This window comes from Biomphalaria glabrata, chromosome 5, assembly GCF_947242115.1.
Source record: "Biomphalaria glabrata chromosome 5, xgBioGlab47.1, whole genome shotgun sequence".
Lineage (NCBI taxonomy): Eukaryota > Metazoa > Mollusca > Gastropoda > Planorbidae > Biomphalaria > Biomphalaria glabrata.
Window position 1 is genome coordinate 15,842,163 of NC_074715.1, and position 22,878 is coordinate 15,865,040.

Below are 22,878 nucleotides of genomic sequence, written 5' to 3' on the forward strand. Positions count from 1 at the left end.
AATGATTAAAATCAAAACTTATTTAAAGTATCCCAGTAAACATAACAGACTCTGGACTTGTCATCTCCTTGCACTGCAATGTATTCATTTCAATGGAGACATAGCTTAGTAAAGATAGCCACATTTCAATGGAGACATAGCTTAGTAAAGATAGCCACATTTCAATGGAGACATAGCTTAGTAAAGATAGCCACATTTCAATGGAGACATAGCTTAGTAAAGATAGCCACATTTCAATGGAGACATAGCTTAGTAAAGATAGCCACATTTCAATGGAGACATAGCTTAGTAAAGATAGCCACATTTCAATGGAGACATAGCTTAGTAAAGATAGCCACATTTCAATGGAGACATAACTTAGTAACTTAGTAAAGATAGCCACATTTCAATGGAGACATAGCTTAGTAAAGATAGCCACATTTCAATGGAGACATAGCTTAGTAAAGATAGCCACATTTCAATGGAGACATAGCTTAGTAAAGATAGCCACATTTCAATGGAGACATAGCTTAGTAAAGATAGCCACATTTCAATGGAGACATAGCTTAGTAAAGATAGCCACATTTCAATGGAGACATAGCTTAGTAAAGATAGCCACATTTCTATTCGTTTACAGAGAACAACGTTTCGTTTCTGAACAAAAAGACAGAGTACATTCCATAGACTTAGATCTACTACTAGACTGGAAACTGGAAATAAATTCTTATCCGCGACTGATCGTGAACATTGTGTAGAAAGTTGGATCAAGGCGTTGTTTTGTCAAGTATTTCAAAGAAGTTAAGTTGCTTTTTTTTCAACCCTAACCTATGTAACATATAATTTTATTTTTTAGATCTAGATCTAGTAATTGATTATCAAAAATACACAAAAAATCACAATTTAGTGTTGCATTCAGTCTTTTGATAAAGAATATTATGTAGGCTAGCTAAAAATTGCAAAATAATGCGGATATTCAACTTCAAGGCAATCAAGCAACTGACAGTGCCACGGGTTCGATACGAATTGAATAAAAATATTTTTTAAAATTCATTTTTTATTCTTATTTTATTATATTTGAAGTTTAACGATGGAAGTATTGTCTTTTCTTTTAAAATATATTTTAAATTTTTTGTCCTGTTTTTAGTTCACATTTTGTAATGAGTTTAATTAAATCCGTGGAAATAGTTGTTTTTATTGTTTCAGATATTCCCTCAGAATTGAAGACTATTACATCTGATCCCAAAGCTTCCAGAGGACGACTGGAGATGGTGGTGGGTAGGGTTCGAGCCCGGGATCAACGAGAAGACCCAGAGGAATCAAACTTTCTGTCAAAACTAGACTTAGATCTAAACAAATACAAGGTCAGAAATATTGTCTCAAGCACCGGCTCCCTTGATTTACTGAAGTTCAGAGGGATTCTTGGGGCATCTCCGTGTTTAGGTCACACGAAATTAGATACTTTACACATTCCATTTCTATTATAATATTATTTATTTTTTTTTTTGTAATTTTCGAAAGTAATGGCACTTGGTTAAAAAAAAAAGATCGGAAATACATTTAAGTATAAATTTGACAATTGATAATTTGGACAATACTTTGAGGCTCCCAATTTTTCAGGATCCCTAAGCAATAGATTATGTGCCTATGGCAGATCCAGCATTGGCTTGGAAATGATATCTTCATCTTTCCTTGTCTTCCTTCGCGTCTGCGATTAGGGCGTCATTCCCTCTCATCTATGATAAGGGCGTCATTCCCTCTCATCTATGATTAGAGCGTCATTCCCTCTCATCTATGATTTGGGCGCCATTCCCTCTCGTCTATGATTAGGGCGTAATTCCCTCTCATCTATGATTAGGGCGTCATTCCCTATCATTTGTGATTAGGGCGCCATTCCCTCTCATCTATGATTAGGGCGTCATTCCCTCTCATCTATGATTATGGCGTCATTCCCTCTCGTCTATGATTAGAACGTCATTCCCTCTCGTCTATGATTAGGGCGTCATTCCCTCTCATATATGATTAGGGCGCCATTCCCTCTCATCTATGATTACATAAATGGCATTGGAGTCTCAAGTCTTGGGTAGGATCTTAAAACTGCTTCAATAGATGACTGCTAAAGCTGAAAGTCCGTATTGATCTATTGTGTGTCTTAGATAATTGTTTGTTAGTTTTAATTTTGAAAAGCTTCTTTCAAAAGAGGTTGTAGGCTACTAATAGGTAAAAGTAATGTATCCATTTCAAACCTTGCGATCTATGGGGCAGATGATATAAGGTCATCTGTTTCTGTGGCCCACGATTAACGAGAGTGTCACATGGCCAGCACAACGACCAACCGCCTTTACTTTTTTTTCCCTTCTAATGTCTGGTATCCATTAGAGCTGGGTGGACTCAGAGTCACTTTAAGATACCGAAACTCAAAATCCAAGTCTTCAATTCACCAGGATTTGAACCCGGAACCTTCGGTTTGAAAGCTAAGTGCTTTACTACTCAGCCACTCATTACTTATAGGTAATAGTAAAAAAAAAAAAAAATTCTAACAACAATGTAGGCTAAATATTTGGGTACATTTTCTTTTAATTAAATTTCTTCTATGTAGTGGTGTAGGTGCCAAAAAAATTATGTAAACTGGGGATCCCGTTTTGTAATTCTTCATTTGCTTGGTTGAGAGTTGATGTTTTCACCCATGTCGCAGTATTGTTTCATGTTTGAAACTCTGAACAATTCTTTAATATTTTATCTTTTGGAATATTTTTAACCCACTTAAATCATAGAGAAACCCAAAAGGTTAAAAATGTTGATTTCAGGGACGCATATTGTTTTTATAGAATCAATCTTTGTATTGGAAAAGACTCTATTTCATACTGGCTTTTTCTTATCTTCTTATCTTAAACAATACAGACGTTACTTCAAAAAAGAATATGATTACGTCCTACGCGTCATGCATCTACTCATGCATGTTACGCAATGACTTAAATTCTGCCAAGTTACTGGTTTTCCAGGCTGGCTCAGGCAACCCATTCCATTCTCTAATAGCACTAGGGAAGAAGGAGAAGTTGTAAATAATTTGTCCTAGCATATGGGACGATCAAAATCAATTACACTTTTATTTTTAAAGTGTTTTGCCTAATCATATAATAATAATAATCTTATCTTTAAAGTAACATCTGTATAATTATAATTGATAAGATATTTGCTTTTTAAAAGGATTGTCCATAAATTGACACGAATCTGGTTGGTCCTTAATGTGTGTCTCTATTATAAAATGTACACGTTATTCTATAGAACAATGTTTCAATGAACTTGTACAGAGGGCTATAAAAAAAGTGTTTATATACTCCCTTTGGTTGCAAATAATTTAGTTATAAATTTGGTGTAAATGTGTCTGTTATCCACTATAAATTTGCTATTTATTTGTATTCTAGATCTATACATGATCATACAAAGATTGAAACACATTGAAACATAGGGAGACATAGACATGTAATAAAAATAGTTTAAGCCAGATCTTTTGTTATATTTAAATGTTATCATATCACAACGTACGTCGAATTTCGATTGGCTTTCTAGCGGTTGTGTGTAGTATGACAGTAAAGTAAAAAATAGCAACCACAATGACCGCGGGGAATTCCCGCGAAAACAAAATAACTTGTCGAGTCTGGGTTTTTTGTACATTTCGAGACATAGTAAATGTTACTAGAATAAATAAAAATACCTTTGGTTCTACAACCTTTATTGTGTGTGGTTGTGTGTAGCCCACGTCGTCTACGCTTTGCGTATGTCAGTGCTAAATATTTGTTGGTGGCCCTAAGCTATATATAGCTTATAAGTAAATCCGGCCCTGGATATAAACTACACTCTTGACTGACAGGTAGATATAAAAGATATCGATTGATCGTTAAAGGCCATTAAAAGGCGAGGCTTAGAGTCAGTTTTCAAAATAGTAATTTTGGTACGTTAGAGTAAAGGGTAATTTTGTACTATATTATATTTTATGCGTAAAATGTTCTACATGCTTCGGATGTTCCTTCAGAGTTGAAGAATAATCTACTTCTTAGTCCAAATCTCCAACAGGGCGACGGGGGATGGTAGCAGGCGTGGTTTGAACCCTAGACCTAACAACAGTCCAGCGCGCATACCACACGACCAGAGTTTAGATGTAGTCTATCAGTAATTTAATAGATCTTTTTTTTTTTACAAAATCACAATAAAATAACCGTAACAGAACAAGTTTCATGCATGAAATAGATCAAATGATCAAACTAAGTATAATTTTTTGTTTAAAGGCTAAAAAGAAACAAGAGTAATTCCCCCTTGGCTTTTTACCGGAAGGTAAACACGTCATACTGGTAAGCTGATAACATACACTGAAAATAAATCTTGTTTTTATTAGACATTAGATTCTATATATCTAGATCTGTAGAGTCTAGATCTCATACTGAACAAAGGTACATTATAAGGTTAATAGAGCCAAAGAAAAATAGTTTAGACGTTAGAGTAGATCTAGATGTCCTTTATTTATTAGTTTCTAATTTTAAATTTAGCTTAGGCTTAGCCTGGCCCTAACTAAAAGTTTAGGCTAGCGAGTAACGTAAGTAAACGTAACGTCATGAGATCATCATCATGAGAAATTTACAATTTCACAAAATTTTATTTACAGGCAATTTAATGAATATTGAATATGTATTTTTATATGATAACAATTAGGATATACCAATAAGTTGAATAATTAATATTATTATTATACATTTTATTATAGCAATAAAATTGACAATACTAATACAATCACAGAAACTGTGAGAAACCCTCCTGGACCAAGCCATATTAATATATGATAATGAGAGAGAAATATTGATATATTATTATATAGTTATTAGTCATCATATTATGACTTAAATAAATATAGATATAGTAGATCTAGACATCATCATTAATATTAATATCATAGAATCTATATAGATTACTACAGATTCTAGGATCTAGAGCTAGATCCATGTCATGAAATGTCATTGTGATTTTACTTTTATCCACTAGCTGTGACTAGCTATATTCATATCTTTATTACAGTACACATAGTTATAGATCTAATTTATTTACCAGCTAGTCAAGACACTAACAAGTTTGATTTGGTGTAACTTCAACTTGGACTTGGTCTAGGTTAAGTTAAGCATTAAATGAGTAACTACTACTTACTACTAGAGTGTAACCAGAGTCTAGATCTAGATCTAAATCAAAGTCTAAGTTTGTAAACTTTAGTAATACATAGATAGATCTACTAGTTGTTGATCTAGATCTATTATAGTTCTAAATGAATTGGAATGTAGATTAGAAAAGACACACATTACAAATCTCATATATTCATAAGATCAAATGTATATATATATATATATATATATATATATATATATATATATATATATATATATATATATATATATATTATTAGATTAATATGATAAATAATAACTTTTTTTTATATCTACTAAAGTTTAGATTAGTCTTTTATAAAGCCATTATTATGAATGTAACTTAACTACCGGTCTCTTGATTATTTATATTAAAAGAAAAACTTTTTATTGGCTAGAACTAAAACCAGGTATTACATACAAGAAAGTGGAGTCACAAATCATTTGTGTACATTTTAAAACATGCTTCTATAATATTTCTAGTTACCATAGTGCTAAACTGAGCCACATAAAATGCTTGCAATCTAGACTTCATTTTAGTAACAGCTAAGATGTTACAGGTTGGCAAAGTGAACAAACACTGAAAGTGGCAACTAAAATATATTTTGTGATGGTGACCCCTAGAATGATACACTCTAGAGAAAGTTTTTCCTGCATTAATGTCTTCATAGAGAAAATACATTCATTTGATAAGTATTCTCTCTTTTTTTTATTTTTCAGAGTGCAGTGTCGCTTCAAGTTTAGAAAAACTTTCTCAAACTTCAGTTCCATATCGTAGAAGATGACAGCATTTTATGTATTACACACGTCAGACGAAATTGTAAAGTGACTGATATTGTAAAACCTGGGTACATTTTAGAAAACAAGTAAAAAGCAAGCTATAAAAATGAGCAGCTGTTCCTCTGTTTAGTCCATTTTGAAAAGTAAACCCTCTAAGGTAGATAACTTTAGGTTGCTTTACTTCATAGTATACTTGCAAGAGCTTTCTATTTTATTGCTTTGTTCTGGTGATTCCTTTTTTGTGAAGTGTTTTTGTCCTTTTTTTTTTGTTTTTGTGAATTGTTTCCTTTTTTTTTTATAAAGTGTTTGTTTCCTTTTTTGTGAAGTTTTATTTCCCTTTTTGTAGTGTTTGTTTCTTTTTTTTAAATGGTTGTTTCATTGTTAATGGAGATGAAGCACAGTTGTTTTAAATATTTTTTTATTTATGCAATTATCTACAGTAGAATGTAGATTACCACAAATAATCAAGAATAGGGTCTGTCCGGGTGATTGATCATACCGATAATCAATCATACGGAATATTTTAATTGGTCCATTTCACCCACAATATTTAGAAAATTCATTTGGGGGATATCGCATCATATATTAACATAAAATTCAACAAAATATACTGGGGAACAAAGCATTACATGTAGTATCCTACCATTATTAAGAGAATAGCTTTTCTTTGACCGCACATCATATATATAAGCACCTTTCATGCTTGTAAAAATCAGTCATCTTGCCATATAAATTCTTGTATTTCTTTCTTTTATCTATAGATGTATACTCTGCTGTCTGGCTTCTACAAGTACATGTGCCAGAGGGACCAGTACTTCGTTCTCATCTTAGGCTTGGACAATGCTGGGAAAACAGTGAGTGATAGATTCTAGATATTGGAGTAAAAAAAAATCATATCTAAAATTTGTATACACATGCTACAGCCTCTTGTGATACTGATGGAAGATTAGGGTAATAAGGGAAAGGCAAAATTACATTTCATCATCCCCCCCACACTAAATGACACATGCTAATAATAGCTTTTCAATCCTGCTCCATTTCCTTGAGCTGAAATATCCAAGTTGTTAGTATATAGGTTTGATAGCATGCTATTTTAATTTTTTTTTTCCCTGTACTATATTAAAATATAATTTGCTAAATCAGTAAATAAAAATTCAACAACATAAAATGAGAGAGATTAAAGGTAACATTGTATTGCAATTCGTAGAAATATGAGATTCCCCTGATCTGTTGTAATAGTAAATTAAGTATAAACCAAGCCTGATTTTTTAATGTTTTTATATCACAGACATTTTTGGAACAAACAAAAACAAAGTTTAACAAAAACTACCAAGGAATGAATCTAGCCAAAATAACATCAACAGTTGGACTCAATAGTAAGGAGGTTTACATTAGAATAAAATTGATTTTGATCCTATCTGTGATAAAGTTTGAATTGAAATTGGCTTTTCATTTTAAGACCATTAGGATTTATTTCAGTACATGTTTTTTTCTTTTTTGTTTTCAGTTGGAAAAATTGATGTTGGCACATCTCGCTTGAATTTTTGGGACCTTGGAGGACAGGAGGAACTTCAGTCATTATGGGATAAAGTAAGCACCATAAGGATTTACCATATTTGATGATCGTTTGAATCAAACATCACTTTACAAGTGGCTGTTTATAATAATGAAGGACACTTTGGGGCAGAAAGTGATAGTATTAGCAGTGAAATGATGGAATTTTTTCCATGGCTGGTCATTACTTTGAAACCACTTTAAATATCATTATCATATATCATTTCTGTTGCTCCGTCTTGGGCATAGACCACTAACCAGCTTCCTGCAGTTCTGGGCTTGTTATTCCAACTGTCTCAGCCAAATCTCGGCCCCACGTTTGTCTGGGCAGTCCCCTCTTCCTTGTACCAGGTGGGAGTTCTGTGTGAGGGCTTGTCTTGTATTCCTCTTACCAGGCGGGAGTTCTGTGTGAGGGCTTGTCTTGTATTCCTCTTACCAGGTGGGAGTTCTGTGTGAGGGCTTGTCTTGTATTCCTCTTACCAGGTGGGAGTTCTATGTGAGGGCTTGTCTTGTATCCTAAGATAAAATTAGAGGTTAATCATCAGAAGCTTGATTCTTGTTCAGCCTGAAATGAAAATGAGCTGTTTGATATAAAGCAATATAATGTAAGATTTGACTGTTGGCTAATGGAGAAAAAAAGGACAAACCATTATCTATGTTACAGAAAACCATAATAAAGTTTTTAAAATGTTCTTTTGTTTTCATTTATAATTTGTGACAGAAGCATCTATAAAGAACTATCCAGTTAGGGGTGCAATGGATAGCACTTTTTGATATCCGGCTGGAGCCAGATATGGCCGGATAGTAAAATAAGATATCTGTCTGGAGCTGGATATCATACCTACATGTCTAGTAAATAGCTAAATACTGAACATTTTGCAAAACTTCTAAATAACATACCTATGTTATATTTTTATTTTACTTGTTTTAAACTCTGATCTCTCATTGATGAATTAAAGTTAAACTAATCTGTGTAACTTGTTTGTCAATATAGAATATATACATGTATATTGTACTAATGTAAACGTAAACCTCCAAGTAAGCAAACTCGAGTACCCCTGTAGAGGTGTGGATTGTAGTCCGCTACCGTAATTGAAATGTTATCACCAAGTAAGCAAACTCATTACCTGGTTACCTGTGTAGAGGTGTGACTTGAAGTCCATCCTCCTAATTAAGATTTTTCTCTAAGTAAACAAACTCAGTTCCCTTATAAGGTGTAAAAAAAATTGTTTGTTGCATATTCATATATTTAAAACATTATTTTTTTTATATAAATCATGTTAATATATTCCAAAACAGACATTAATGTAACCACATCCAAATTATTCATATTAATAGAAATATAGGTACTTTGGTGTACTTTTTACCATCGGGTCAACTATACTGCAGTGATATTCCACTTATCATGATAGTATACATGTACATGTCTGTTTTCCTTGTATAATGATTTGTTGTTTCTTTTATTGTCCTAGTACTATGTAGAGTCCCATGCTGTGATCTACATTGTAGACTCCTCGGACAGAGAAAGAGTTGAAGAATCAAAAGAAGCATTTGGTGAGTTGGTTGTTAGACTGATAATCTCATGATAATAATGTTATCATTGACTGATGATAATCTCATGAAAATGATGTTATCATTGACTGATGATTATCTCATGATAATGATGTTATCATTGACTGATGATTATCTCATGATAATGATGTTATCATTGACTGATGATTATCTCATGATAATGATGTTATCATTGACTGATGATTATCTCATGATAATGATGTTATCGTTCCTTAAGCTTATTCCTTATACATATACTTTTCATAACATTCTTTGCAGCATATTTTATTTTGTTAACATCAACATGTCTTGTCAACTCAAGGGGTTATAAAGCTTGATCATTTAATGATGATGACTTTACAGAAATCTTCTTATAAAAATTTCAGATGTTAATATACAAAAGTAAAAAAGTTCCTCCTTTCAGACCTTGCGATATATGGGGCAGGGTGATGTAAAGAAAATCTTTTTACATGGCCCATGGTTAGCAAGGGTGTCATGTTGCTAACACAATGACCATCTGCCTTTACTTTTCTCCAACTAATCTCATTACCCATTAGAGCTGGATGTACTCAGAGGTGCCCTAAAGATCCAGAAATAAAAAAATCCTAGTCTTCACCAGGATTGAAACCCAGGAACCTCCAGTTCGGAAACCAAGCGCTTTACCATTCAGCCACTGCACCTCCTTAATAAACAGAAACACATATTTAATACTATTGCAAATGATTTTTTTTTAAAGGCCAAATTAAATCTTCTACACACACTTACCATTAGGCAGTGGAGAGTTACATATTTTGTCATAATGATTATACCTAATATTATCTGTTTTTTGTTATTTCTTCAGAGAAAATGGTCATGAATGATAATCTTGCTGGTGTTCCACTGATGTTACTAGCCAACAAGCAGGACTTGGAGGTCAGTTAGTGGATAGTTTTCTACAATCATTTTCTGTACATCTACCCTTAAAATCAAAACAGTCTGTGATCAAACTATAACATTCCTGGATTGTATGAAAGAGTCAACATGTCAGTCTTGTTAAACATTGAATAAAAGTGTTAATGCTCCCATAGATCATGCTACTTTAATGGATTTTTTACCATGACACTAGTTTGACCATGAGATTACACAAAGGTTAGTAAAGGAAAGAGTACTAGTTGGAATTTCCCTATGAATTCAAAAAAAGTTTTTGAGTTCCTGAGATCACTTCGTTAAAATATTGGCGAGGGTGTTATGTGGGCATCAGTGTTGACTACTTGGAAGACATAGCTCTAGACCACACTATGTGTAGAAAGATAGTGAAAAAGAAATCCACAGACAGAACAAAAAAGCTTTAGCCTCATCGCTGGAAGCAAAGCGTATCAATCGAAAAATGGCTGGTTCCTCTACCTCCAAAACAAATGCTACCTATACCTCCACTACATGTGGATGGGAATGTCTATCCAGATTAGGGCTCTTCTGTCACATGAAAAATCCCTCTATGAGATAAACTTTATTTCTTTTATAATTGAAGGAGGCCACTTGTGTGACCAGTAAAATGACCTAAACCTAATACCTGGTACCCATCTCAAAGTTTAAAATACAGCCTTCACCTAGACTCGAATCTGAGCCCCCTCGCTTTAGAAGTGCTTTGTCACTTATCTACCATGCTTCCTAAAAACATTAACTCTAAAAAGAAAAGACTGACATGATCAAATGTCACATTGTTCTTGTGACAAACACACAAAACATTCGGTGGAGGGTCTTAAAGAGAAATTCTGATGACATAGTCTTTGTAATCTAGCATATACAGGCATTGAATAAACCTATATCTTGTTAAAGTCAGTGTTTCTTTTATACCTGTTTATTTCCTTACATTGATAACCAGGGTTGCTTAAAAGTGACAGAAGTCAAGACCATTTTCAATGATCCCCTGCAGGTAATGGGTCAACGTGAGTCTTGGGTTCAGGGTGTTTCCGCACTTAAAGGGCAAGTATTTATTTTGTTATTATGTTTTATGCCTTAAACATTATTATGCTAATAAAATTTGTTACAGTAGTCTGATATGGCTGTGTTATTTGAACATTATGTACCCTAACTTTTGGTTCAAAGTTCTAATCTCATTGATAGTTTAAGTTAGAATGTCTTTATTTGGGAACTTAAAAATGTTCTTGCTCTAATGACTCTAATGGATGCTTGCAATCTGTATTGCTAATGGTTGGTGATTACTAACTAAGATCTGGTTAAAAAAAAAATAATTGTGATGTTATATAGATCTTAAGTCATAAAGAGAAACTTTTCTTTGAAACACAAATATTCCTTGGTAACTATACTGTATTAGATATTTACAGCAGTATTATAATTATTGAAAAATAAAATGAAACTTTTGTATTGTTTTTTTTTTCTTAATAACCAAAACAAGAATGAATTGCAATTTCATAATGTAAACTCTTGACAAATGCACTAGGTAGGCAAATCAGTCAAAGGGAAGTAAATACACCTCTTTTTTAACTAGCAGTATAAACCAGGGTAGATAACTCCCTTTTTTCATTGCAGCTTAAAAGAAGATAATTGTAATTAATCTAAGTGTTTAAATAGATTAAAAGTAATTTTTTGTTTGTTTTCATTTTAATAACAAAATGATTTTGAATTTTATTCATGGGTGTTCAAGAATGTAAGGCTAATAGTAATTTGATCTCTACAGAAAATTCTTAGTAGCATACCGGTACTTATTTAAAAATTGGTTTCTTTAAGCTACACTGTGTGTACTTCTTAATGTATGGACTAATATAATTATTATTTTATTTTTTTTTGTTAAAAAGATTTTTGCTAATAGAACTCAAAAAGTTTTTCAGTTTTATGAAACGTGGTGCCATGAGTTGACATAAAAGGGTTGATTGATAAATGCTGACCACATTTATTCTGTGTAGATATAATGATTAGGTATGGGTAACTGTAATAACTCTTCTAAACTATTTCAGTGATGGTGTTCAAGAGGGAATCGACTGGCTTGTGGAGGCCATCAAACGAAATAGCTCATCACGTCCTCCACAACAGAAAGAGATCACATGATCTAGTCAAGGGGAAGTTCATCGATTGTTCCTTTCTTTCCTGTTCATCTTTTTGTGTCCTAATTTTCATTCCTTCATCAGAGGTTATACTTGAGATTGGAGCGCAACAAAAAAAGACTTATTTCTTTGGTTCAATCAACATTTGTAGCTCTGTACAAAGGATGTGACTTTTCATAGAAAAATGTGACTATACCGGTATTTAAAATTGTTTATTGGTGATGCCAACTATTTAATATTTATCAAGTTTGAAGATCTGTGTTGTATAATTCTATTCTATGAGACTGCACTCAGTTTGAGCTGACAGAGTGACAGCTGAATTGAGGAACATATGACTCAATGATATGCCAGGTATCTTCATAACTCTGTAATTAGTCCAAGGGACAGGTGCAAAGTTTTATTTCACTTGTCTGTAATAACAGGATATGATACAAAGATATTCTGTAAAGGAACATTGAGGAAGATTTTTACTAGAACAAACTAAGAGGATCTTACTGCTAAGCACATTGTGAGATTGAGTGAGGAAATTCCCTTGAAAATCTGCTTGATATTTAAGTTACAGGTATCCTGTTACAAATAAAATTGTTATTCTAGTGCATCACTCCTCAATACTTGGTGCACTCAACTAAATATAACTTGATTGTAATTCTACTTAGCTATTATGAGTTCATACCCTTGATAATAGTTCCCTAAATAGGAAGTAGAAAGATTTTTAGAATAAAAAATTAAATTTTTTCATCTTGTTATTTCTGTGTGTTGCTGGTGTAGAGGATAAGATGTATTTGTATCTTTTTATTGATCTCAGAGCTTTTGGTAAATGTGGACATTTAGTGTAGAGATGCATTCAACCTTGACTTTTAGGAATAGGGTCACATTAGATGGCATGGATCTTCCAATTGTATATTTTTTCTTGCATGTGTTAACTGGCTTTTATAAGCTTCGGGGAAGTTTTGTTTTTTTTCATTCTCTTTAACATGAATAATTGACATTGTTGAAAATGGTCTGTGTTGGTCTTGTCAATTTGTCTGTAATTTTTGGTTATTATTAGTTCAATAATAATAATCTTGAAATAATGTTACATTTTCTTATTGTTTTGAAAATGTTAGTGTTATGGTGAAAAAAATGTAATTAAAAAAAACAAACAAACAAAATACTTTGGCTTTAATTATTTATTTAAATTGTTACTACCGTAAGATAATTTCAAGAAGCTTTTTTTTAAATTGTCACTACAAACATTTTGCTGAATTAGTAACAGAGTTCTCTGAAAATGAATTATTAGCTTATAAGACTGGATGATTATAGAGCTAAAAAATCATTTAATTAAAACACTCTTCAAGATATGTGTCCATGTTATTTTCTTCCTTTAGTAAGCAGTTTTTACATTTACAGGTGGGTTTTATTTTCTGTCACAGAGCACAATTATTAGCATTTCATAAATATATATACATCTAGATCAGCGATGCCCAAACTACGGCCCGCGGGCCATATCCGGCCCGCGACGTGCTTCTATCCGGCCCGCCAAAGCATTGGAACAAAATGTAAAAAAAAAATTATAATGTTGAAAAAATATTCTCTTCAAGTTAGGCTTCTCACTCATTCTTTGATGAATTCCATCTTTATGTTTGGTATTTTAATATTCATAATAATTATTTTTTGTATTGTAAGAACACAAGTGTTGTTGTTTTTTTCAATGGCGATAAAATTTGATAGCTATTTTTAATTCTTGGAAAATTTCGCTACTGTCTTGAACTAGCCGTGTCCTTGACACCTTTTGTGTGCAACACAGAGCATCATTGATGCATCATTTTGGGTCGTGTTCTTTTGATGTCAAAGCGATTGGTACCGTATTGTTTAATGTTTGTGATTTAATAAAATGGGAGAGCCTAAAAAACAAAAAGTGGACTCTGAATGTAGAAACTTTCAGGAAAAGTGGACAGATCTTTACTTTTGTTGTGTGGAATATGATAGTAAGCCAACATGTTTAATTTGTAAAGAAAGTGTGGTTGTTTTTAAGGAACATAACAATAAAAGGCATTATGAAGCCAAACACATATAAACACTTTGTGAAGAAACAAGTCCTTTTAAGTATAAACTGTCTTTTATTGTGAAGCATTCAAACATAACATATTTACAAGGCTAACATTATCTACAGATAACCAACTCCACTAGATCACTTCCTTCTGCATATCTTCAACACACTCGTCACTTTCCACAAGTCCCTTAACTCTCCGATACCCAACACTTGACCGTGTGTCACGGTTGACCATATACAGTAACCGTGTCACAACAGTGGCATTCTTGGTTTGAGCCCCGAAGACAAGATTGCCAAGCTACGACTAGATATTGGGGGATTGACAAGAATATTTAACAAAAAGAGACAAGAAAATGAGTCTGCGACAAGGGCCAGCTACAGAGTTGCTAACATCTTATGTAGAGCGATGAAGACTTTTTGCGTATTTATTCGCGGTACAAACAGCAATTTTGATATATCAGAAGAGTTAGCAGCTATGAGGAACATGCATGGGACTACAACTGGAGAAGACCTGTTCAAAGAAGTGTCAGCCATCATATAGGACCTTGCTCTTCTTTGGAATAATTATTCGGAGTGACTACTGATGGCGCTAGAAATACGGTTGGATGTCACAGCGGAATGACAGCAAGAGTTATTTAAAAAGTTTTTGAGTCAAATGGAACTGAACCCCTGCGGCTTCACTGCATCATTCACCAACAAAATCTCTGTGGAAAGGTTTTGAATTTGGACCATGTGATGATGATTGTGTTCAACACTGTAAATTTCATCAAATCACAAGAGCGTTGATTCACAGAACTTTCAAAGATTTTCTGACAGAAATAGAGTCCGAATATGAAGACGTTCTATTTGACAGTAAAGTGCAGGAAAGGGGGGGGGGAGTCTGGTTAAGCCGAGGAAAGGTATTAAAACATTTGTTTGATTTCAGACACGAAATTAAAATATTTATGACGTAAATATCAAAACAAGTGCCACAACTGAACGACCCCTCATGGTTGTGGGATTTGACTATTTTATGCGACATCACATCACATCTAAATGAACTCAACACCAAACTATAAGGGAAAGACAAATTGATTTTGCTTGTGTATACAGACATATGTGATTTCCAAACAAAATTTGAACTCTTCATTCAACAGGCGGAAAGGGTGCATCTTGTCCACTTTCCAACCTGTACCACTCTACAAAATGATAAGCAGCTAAATATGTCTTTCCCTAAAAAAAAGAATGATCTAACTTCTGAGGCTCTTGATGAATCATTTCAGTGAAAGATTTGTAGCTTTTCAGAATTTAAAAAATGAAATCCGTCTTTTTGAAAATCCGTTTGCTGCCGATGTGTCAAGTGCTCCGACAGATCTACAACTGGAACTGATTGACTTACTAAGCCAGACATTCTTGCTTGATACATTTCAAGTGATGCAGACCATTGACTACTACTCCATGTTACCTGCAGAAGCGTTTCCAAATCTTCGAAAACAAGCACTAAGGATGATCACAATGTTTTCAAGCACTTATTTGTGTGAACAAACTTTTTCAATGATGAAACGGGCGAAAACCATGTGACGTAATGGCCTCACGGGTGAACATCTAGATTCAGTGCTCTGACTTGGTGTTTCATCTATGCAGCCAGATATTCAGAAGATGGTTTTGGATAAACTTCATGCATCATATTAATTTATGTAAACTATTAAAATAGCTTATTGTATATATATATATATATATTTTCTTATTGGTGATATGGCCCGCGACACGAATGCCGAAAATTAAAATGGCCCGCAGACCAAATAAGGTTGGGCATCACTGATCTAGATTGTTTGATGGCTTTGACTAATTGGTAAAGAAAAAAAATATACCCACAATAAGACTAGTATAAGTTTGTTTTTTATGCCTACCAAACTTTGGGATTTAGAATTTTCAGGAAGGCTTCCTAATTATTAATTCTTTGAGCTCCCTAATTTGGGGTATTTGTTGATGAATTTAATGTTTTGGTAGCAGATACACTCTAGCTTGATAACTGCTGGCCAAGTTTAATTAGAAACTTTACTTCCATTTTCTCTTTAAACCAGACATTTAAATAAACAAAAAACAAGTCATTATATTGAAAAACAACAATTTATTTATATGTTAACAATGGATCAACACTGCTAATATGTTAATAATTCAAAAACTAATGGAACATATAAAAACATGACCAGACCTTGGTAATAATAATAATGATAAATACATAAAAGTTAAAGCTTTGTGTGTGCATATATATTTGCTCTAAACACTATTACAATAAAAAACAAACTATTTAAAAACTTCCACTGTCAAGGTGCAAAAATACTAGCCTACCTGTTTGTTTTGAATCATGGAAAATTTTATTAAATAAATTTTTTTGCAAATGTTTTGAAGCTTAATAGTTTCATTTCAATATCAGTCTTCTCTCACCATAAGTATAAAAAAAAAACAACGTAATACAAAAGGAGTAAGTAGTCAATGTAACGTAAAAAAGCCCTAAATTATTGTCATTGCTTTTTAACCCAATTAGACTCAGCCTCTTAGGTGCAATGTCATTCCCTTCTAAAAGACACTTAGTTGAAATATTCATAATATTTACTCATGTTTTAACTTTGTTAGCATCCTATAGAACGGGTCACTCTTTTGATCCAACTGTACTAAATAGACGACAAAATCTCAACAGCTAAGTCTTTGTGGGATATTATTTAAGACTAGTTTGTTTTTTTTATAAATTCGCTTACAGACTTCAAAGCAATGACTAGGCATGAGAAACATTTCAGTTTGAGTGATTTCAGCAGATTTCATTTGAGTATTTAGCGAAATCAACAGAAACACAAAATGGACAAAAGAAAAAAGGCACTTTGTAGGATCATCTTATTCAAAATGTGGCTAAACAAAAGCACACCGGGATGGTTACCATTAGCTTCAATGTTACATAAGATTTATCTAATAGACTACAGATGTTACTTCAACAAAGAAGATAATTGAGTTATTGAGTTTAAACTTAACAATACCAACAGGATTATTCACAAAAATAACATATGAAATCAATATCACATTTTGACGACTTCACTTTCCGCAAAGATCTGCTTTGGTCTAAGAAGCAAATACAAGTATGTTTTGGATACAACATACAGTCAATGACTAAATAAAACTATGATAAGCAGAATTGACCCAACTGCTGCCACTTCATATCTTTTTTTTTTGTCTTGTCACTAAAAAAAAAAATGACTCAACATGCTATAATATCAATGTGATCATAGAATAAAAAAAAATTTTGATTTCCATTCATTCCAAACCTAAATTTATCATAGGGGAGGTCTCACTTATTGCTTTTAAAGTTTTCAATTGTAGCATTAACCCATTTCATACCTGCATGCAAATAGCTGTTAGGATGTTAGGCATAAATGCGTTAATAAGACAAATATCGCCTTCTTCCAAAAACTACTAATAGCTAACAAACTCAGTACATGCTGTCAGGGTCCATAAAAAAAAAGACTACTATATAATATAACATTGTGAGAATCATTGATTATCAGATCCTTTTGCTAATGTCTATTAGATATCACAAAAACTTCAAGCTGCCGCATCATCACAACCCGGTGCCGCTATGTTTTCTCAACGGACAGTATATATTGCACTTGACTTGTCTTGTGGATTGACAGCATCTTCTTGGCTTCCTCAAGGCTGAACCACTGGCGACGTCTTGCTACATAGAGAAAATAGTGATATTTACTTGCTTCCATTTTTTGTTATTAGAACTAGACTAACAGCCATGAAAAGTTTGCTAGTTAATAGGAGAGGAATAGTTTAAAAAAAAAAAAAAGACATTAATGCTACCCAATAGAAATGTTGTTCATAGCAAAAACAAAAACTCACCTAAGCTTTTAGATTCACTCCAATGCTCTTGTAAATTTTCAACATAAAATGCATAGACCCATGTTCGTATATTCTTTTCTTTGTTCTGTAATAAAAGAAAAGTCCTGATAAGAACCATAAACTTTTATAACTCTCTAAAAAAAAAGAGACAATAAAAATGTTCTGCCAGGAAGCTAAACAGGATCAAAAAAGAAACTGAGGACTCAAACAAGCAAAATACAAACAAAAAAAAACAAAGCTTATATTAATGTGTATGAATTAGTTTGGATCAGTCATGTAATTAAATTTGTAATAGATCTAGACAAAAAATAATAAATCTGTGCGATTAGAAATATTTTTTTTTTACCAATTGCTTTTATTTAGCGCAATTTCATGCTTTTAGCTTTCTCAATACCTTATGATCATATTACTAGTCTGGACCAGTTGGAAAAGGGGAAAAAGAAAGGAGTGTCTATGTGATCGCTTTTTATATGTATTTTGTTTTTTAAAAAGGGAACAACCCGAATTCAAAATTGTGGGCTGAAGCCTTCTCAGTCTTCTCAAGCCAACACGGTAACCACTCAGCTAGCGATGAGTCTATGAACATGGAAGATTGTATAGTTATCTAATGTTTCTATTTCATATTTGCGTTCACTAAGCCTCGAACGGCAGCCTAAGTATAAAAAGAACTAATTCACCTTATACCACCAATTCAGTCAAGTACTATTTCTTTCCCATCTTTTACCAACCAAAGTAATTTATTACCAATAAATATTTATTGTTTTTTTTTTAAATTGATTCTTGTCAGATTAAAGAAATAATTTTGTAAAATCGAAGAAATGACATGTAAAAACTTTTAGTCAGATAGACAGAGGGAATTGATATAAGCTTTGTAAAAATTCATTAACAAAATGTAGACAGAAAGTGATCTTTCATCGATACCAAGGCTCATAGCTCAACTTTTAGTAACATTTTGTTTTTGGTAAAATTCAAAGACTTACCATCAATTAAACCCTTACAAAAAACACTAATTTATATAAATGTTTAAGAAAATAAATTCTTAACTGTCATAAGCCAAAGTTTTCTTTTTTATGTTATTAAAGGTTATGTATATTTATATTATCAAGAACTGCTATAGTACAGATATAAATACAAAGCAAATATTGTTAGAATGCACTAAATACTGGGCTGGTTCTCCACACACCTTTCAAAATCTTTTATTATTATTCAATTTGCTACATTTTTTTTAGGGCTTCAATATCTGTATTTTGCCTAACAGGATGATTAATTTATATAGGAATAAAAGCATATTTAATAGATTCAAGTAAAGCCAGATTTGAAAGTTTAAGGAACTCACTAGTTAACTGACGACAGGCCGCCACTTACACAATCAATTATCACTTTTATGTAATCTCAAATTAAGGTTAAAATAGATGAAATACCACTATACATATGTCATCTCAATTAAATCAAGGGTCGAAATTTTGTCACCTTTAGAAACAATGCCAAAGAGGGGAAACATTTTGAAGACATGGGCAACTGCATTTAGAATTGAAATTAGCAATAAATTGAATTTCAGCTGCCCTCAGAAGCAGAATAACTTGTAAATTTCATCTCACAGCCTAGTCATTAGATACTGTCTGAATGTTGGCAACACAACAGTTGTTCAATCTAAAGGAAGGACATGAACTGATGCTTTTTGGGATCAGCAATCTTGCTAAAATTCTTCAATATGTAGCACTAGTTACCCATTCATTGAATCAAAAATTATTCCCTGTGCATTAACAACAACAAATTTACAAATTAGTGTATATCTGATCACCTCAAAAATGCCAACAAATCTGCCTAGAGTTCCAGTAGCACCAGCCTCTTCATGAGCTTCTCGTTCAGCAGCATGTTGGGGCTCCTCCCCAGGATCTATTCCTCCACCTGGAACAATCCACTTGCTCACATCGTGAGTAGAAGTAATAAGAAGTACCTAAAAAGATATTTTCTTCTGTACTATTTGTTAAGCCTTACTATTGCAAAAATGCTTTCTTTACACATTTCATTAAAAACAATAGAATACAAAAAAAAAAAAAAAAAAGGAAGCTAAATATAACTTAATTATGTCAAAAAATACAAATGCTGTTTAGCAAAATAAAGAATTGTTCTCTAATCTTTAAGTATAATAAATATCAACTATATTCTTACCTCCTTTTCCAAACGATCTCGGAAACAGAGACATGCAGCTCGCCTACGCATGCCATCATTATCATAAGTTCTGTCAGAAGTTAATTTCAAATCTTTAGTAGTGATCACAGTATCTTGAGGCATTTTGTGAGGCAATGACTGAGAGTGGCATTTAGTGGAACTCATTGCAAGCAAGCAAATTCTTCTACCAAATCTTCTAAAAGATTCCTGCCAAAATGTAATATTTTTATCAATATTTTGGATTTTATAACAATTTTCCTAAATAGAGCTATAATCAATAGCTAGTCTTGGAAGATAAAAGAATCAGTCTTTAAGCCAATAGGTTCTAAGGCATGATCATGCTATTTCCACATCACTTGTGTGCATTGTTGACATTGCTCATTATATACATGTCAGAATTAACATTTTTTAGACCTAGATATAGATTATAGATATTATATCTAGATTAAAACTTTTCAAAGCAAGCAATAATGTGCAGATACCCTGAAAAATGGCAGAATTAAAAATATACTCATTAAATAAAATCTAGAAACAATATTGAATTTTTATAGTTTATAATACAATTATTGGTACACCTGCAAAATGACAACGCTACATCATATGTCAAATAACCCAATGGATTTAGATTTCACTCTAATATCCTATGCTGTATATACACCAATCTATATCTGTAATATTATTATAGATCTTTTTATAAGCTATGAGAGTGGCTGTTGCCAATCCAGAATAATGGACCTCATTCACAAATTGTAAACAAACAACATTTAGCCACGTGATAATATTTTTAAAACAACGGAAAAAGAAGTCATGTGATAGCCATTGTGTATTACATAATTTATATAGATGAGATAAAAGAATCATGTGGCTAAATGTTTGTTTACGATTGGTGAATGAGGTCCATTAAACAAGATTGTGAAAAATCTCTATATATAATCAAAAGTCTAGATCTAGATTATTTTTGATTATTATTAGATCTAGACGTCAGCTGCCTTGAGTTGTAGGACTATGGTTCATATCATAGAGTGCGTCTTTTCGTAGAGCCTTATTCTGAGTCTTGAAAATATAATCTACATTCCTGCTCACATAGTGACATACCCATACAAATCATTACAAATCTATGGTTACCTGACACCTGCACACTCAGAGGAAAACAAAAAAGATGAAAAACAAAAAAAAAAATAAACTTTGAAAACTAATCTTATGTAATACTAGACTAGATCTAGAATCTAGACTATATCTGATAAAACTTGTCAAGAAATCAGACAGTATATATAGATCTACTATAGTCTATAGTACTATAGTTAACAAGTTAACAATAGAATAAAATAATACGTCACAGTGTATATATATTATGTAGACATCTATCTAGATCTAGAGTAGATCTATCATCTGCTATATATTACTAAATATTAGTATATACTACTATAGTTATAGATTAAATAGATAAGATTAGATTGATTAGATTTAGATCTAGATTATTCTAGATCTATATACTATAGAACTATAGATCTAGTCTAGATTCTAGCTAGAAACTTTGGTACTTATAATTATAAAATATGCACCAAAAAAAAAAAAGGAAACGTGGTCATTTGTTAATCATAGTTAATGTGTGTTAAAATTATCATTCCTTGGTCAAAAAATGTATCTCTCAGACAATAAACTCAATAGTCACTAGAGTCCTAATTCTAATAAATGATTAAATATGAATCTTGCCTAAAAATCCAACTTTTTAAAACATTATCTAGATCTAGTTCTAGATCTAGATCTAGGTTTAAATAAGAGAAATGAGAATACAAAATACAAACAGCTTTTTAGAAAAATACATTAGCATTAAAAAAACAACAACACCAGTCTTAGTTTTGATGTTGTTCATGCAGTGTCAAAAGTCAACCCAAAGACATCTATGACTAGATCTATCTATATTATATAGACTAGACTAGAAGTGGAGATTAAAAAATGTAAACATGAGTGAAGTGCGTGACCTACTTAAAAATCTATAGATCTCTCTCTCTATATATATATGTCAGGGGTGTTTAACCATAGTCATAGTCATATGAATATAGAATGTAGCGTAGTACCGGTATACAGATTTATAATATGGTTCATTACCTGTATTGACAATATATTGCTTGGGATATGAAAATACAAAGTAATGACATTTAGATCTAGATTCAAAGTCTAGCGTTTTGCATGTAGAACTATAAAAGCGATTGTCTTTACATTTTTTAGGTCTAAAAATGTTTATCGTATTCCCTTAAACAGATGTATAGACTAGTTGATTAGTCTACAAGTGGAGATTAAAAAATGTAAACATGAGTGAAGATCGTGACCTACTTCAAATCTAAAGGTCTCTCTCTATATATATATGTCAGGGGTATTTAACCATAGTCATAGATATGACACCCGTGTGGAAAAAATGCACTTTTACAAAAATAAATTTAAAATTAAAAAATACCAATTTAAAAATGTGACAGAAACAAGATTATAAAGCATAAGAGCAGTTTCTTTTTCTTAATGGGGGAAAAATCAATAGCAAGATTTTCTTGTTTGATAAACAGGCATGTCCACAATGAGAAACTCGCGAGAAGAGTGAAGAACATTTATCAGGCTTTCACATTTGGAACATTTTGGCAGCCGGACTTTAGCTTCAAAAATTGACTGTAAGTCATTGTTATGATTAAAGTAAGATGGGAAAACAGAGGAACATCTT

At 32.4% G+C, this 22,878-nt stretch overlaps 2 protein-coding genes across 15 annotated transcripts; one reads left to right on the forward strand and one right to left on the reverse strand.

Moving 5' to 3' along the window:
• Positions 1-783: 783 nt before the first annotated feature.
• On the forward strand, positions 784-13,239 carry LOC106064454 (ADP-ribosylation factor-related protein 1-like). 8 transcript variants are annotated; one of them, XM_056029538.1, is made up of 10 exons: positions 784-1,340; positions 4,263-4,325; positions 5,883-6,099; positions 6,704-6,796; positions 7,231-7,318; positions 7,450-7,532; positions 8,969-9,050; positions 9,889-9,959; positions 10,909-11,009; positions 12,002-13,239. In XM_056029538.1, the coding sequence occupies exons 4-10, from the start codon at positions 6,704-6,706 to the stop codon at positions 12,090-12,092; spliced, it is 609 nt and encodes a 202-aa protein (XP_055885513.1). In that variant the 5' UTR covers positions 784-1,340; positions 4,263-4,325; positions 5,883-6,099; the 3' UTR covers positions 12,093-13,239. The 8 variants fall into 8 exon arrangements, with proteins under 8 accessions (XP_055885513.1, XP_013078510.1, XP_013078479.1 ...); XM_013223025.2 differs by lacking the exon at positions 784-1,340 and adding an exon at positions 3,711-3,847; XM_013223033.2 differs by lacking the exon at positions 784-1,340 and adding an exon at positions 3,723-3,928.
• Positions 13,240-16,205: 2,966 nt separating this feature from the next.
• On the reverse strand, positions 16,206-22,450 carry LOC106064498 (diphosphoinositol polyphosphate phosphohydrolase 1-like). Of its 7 annotated transcripts, none has more exons than XM_013223099.2 (5): positions 22,389-22,450; positions 20,169-20,375; positions 19,798-19,953; positions 17,997-18,081; positions 16,206-17,826 (listed from the first exon to the last, which is right to left on the reverse strand). In XM_013223099.2, the coding sequence occupies exons 2-5, from the start codon at positions 20,331-20,333 to the stop codon at positions 17,726-17,728; spliced, it is 507 nt and encodes a 168-aa protein (XP_013078553.1). In that variant the 5' UTR covers positions 20,334-20,375; positions 22,389-22,450; the 3' UTR covers positions 16,206-17,725. The 7 variants fall into 7 exon arrangements, with proteins under 7 accessions (XP_013078553.1, XP_013078552.1, XP_055885516.1 ...); XM_013223098.2 differs by lacking the exon at positions 22,389-22,450 and adding an exon at positions 21,992-22,134; XM_056029541.1 differs by lacking the exon at positions 22,389-22,450 and adding an exon at positions 21,731-21,872.
• Positions 22,451-22,878: the final 428 nt, after the last annotated feature.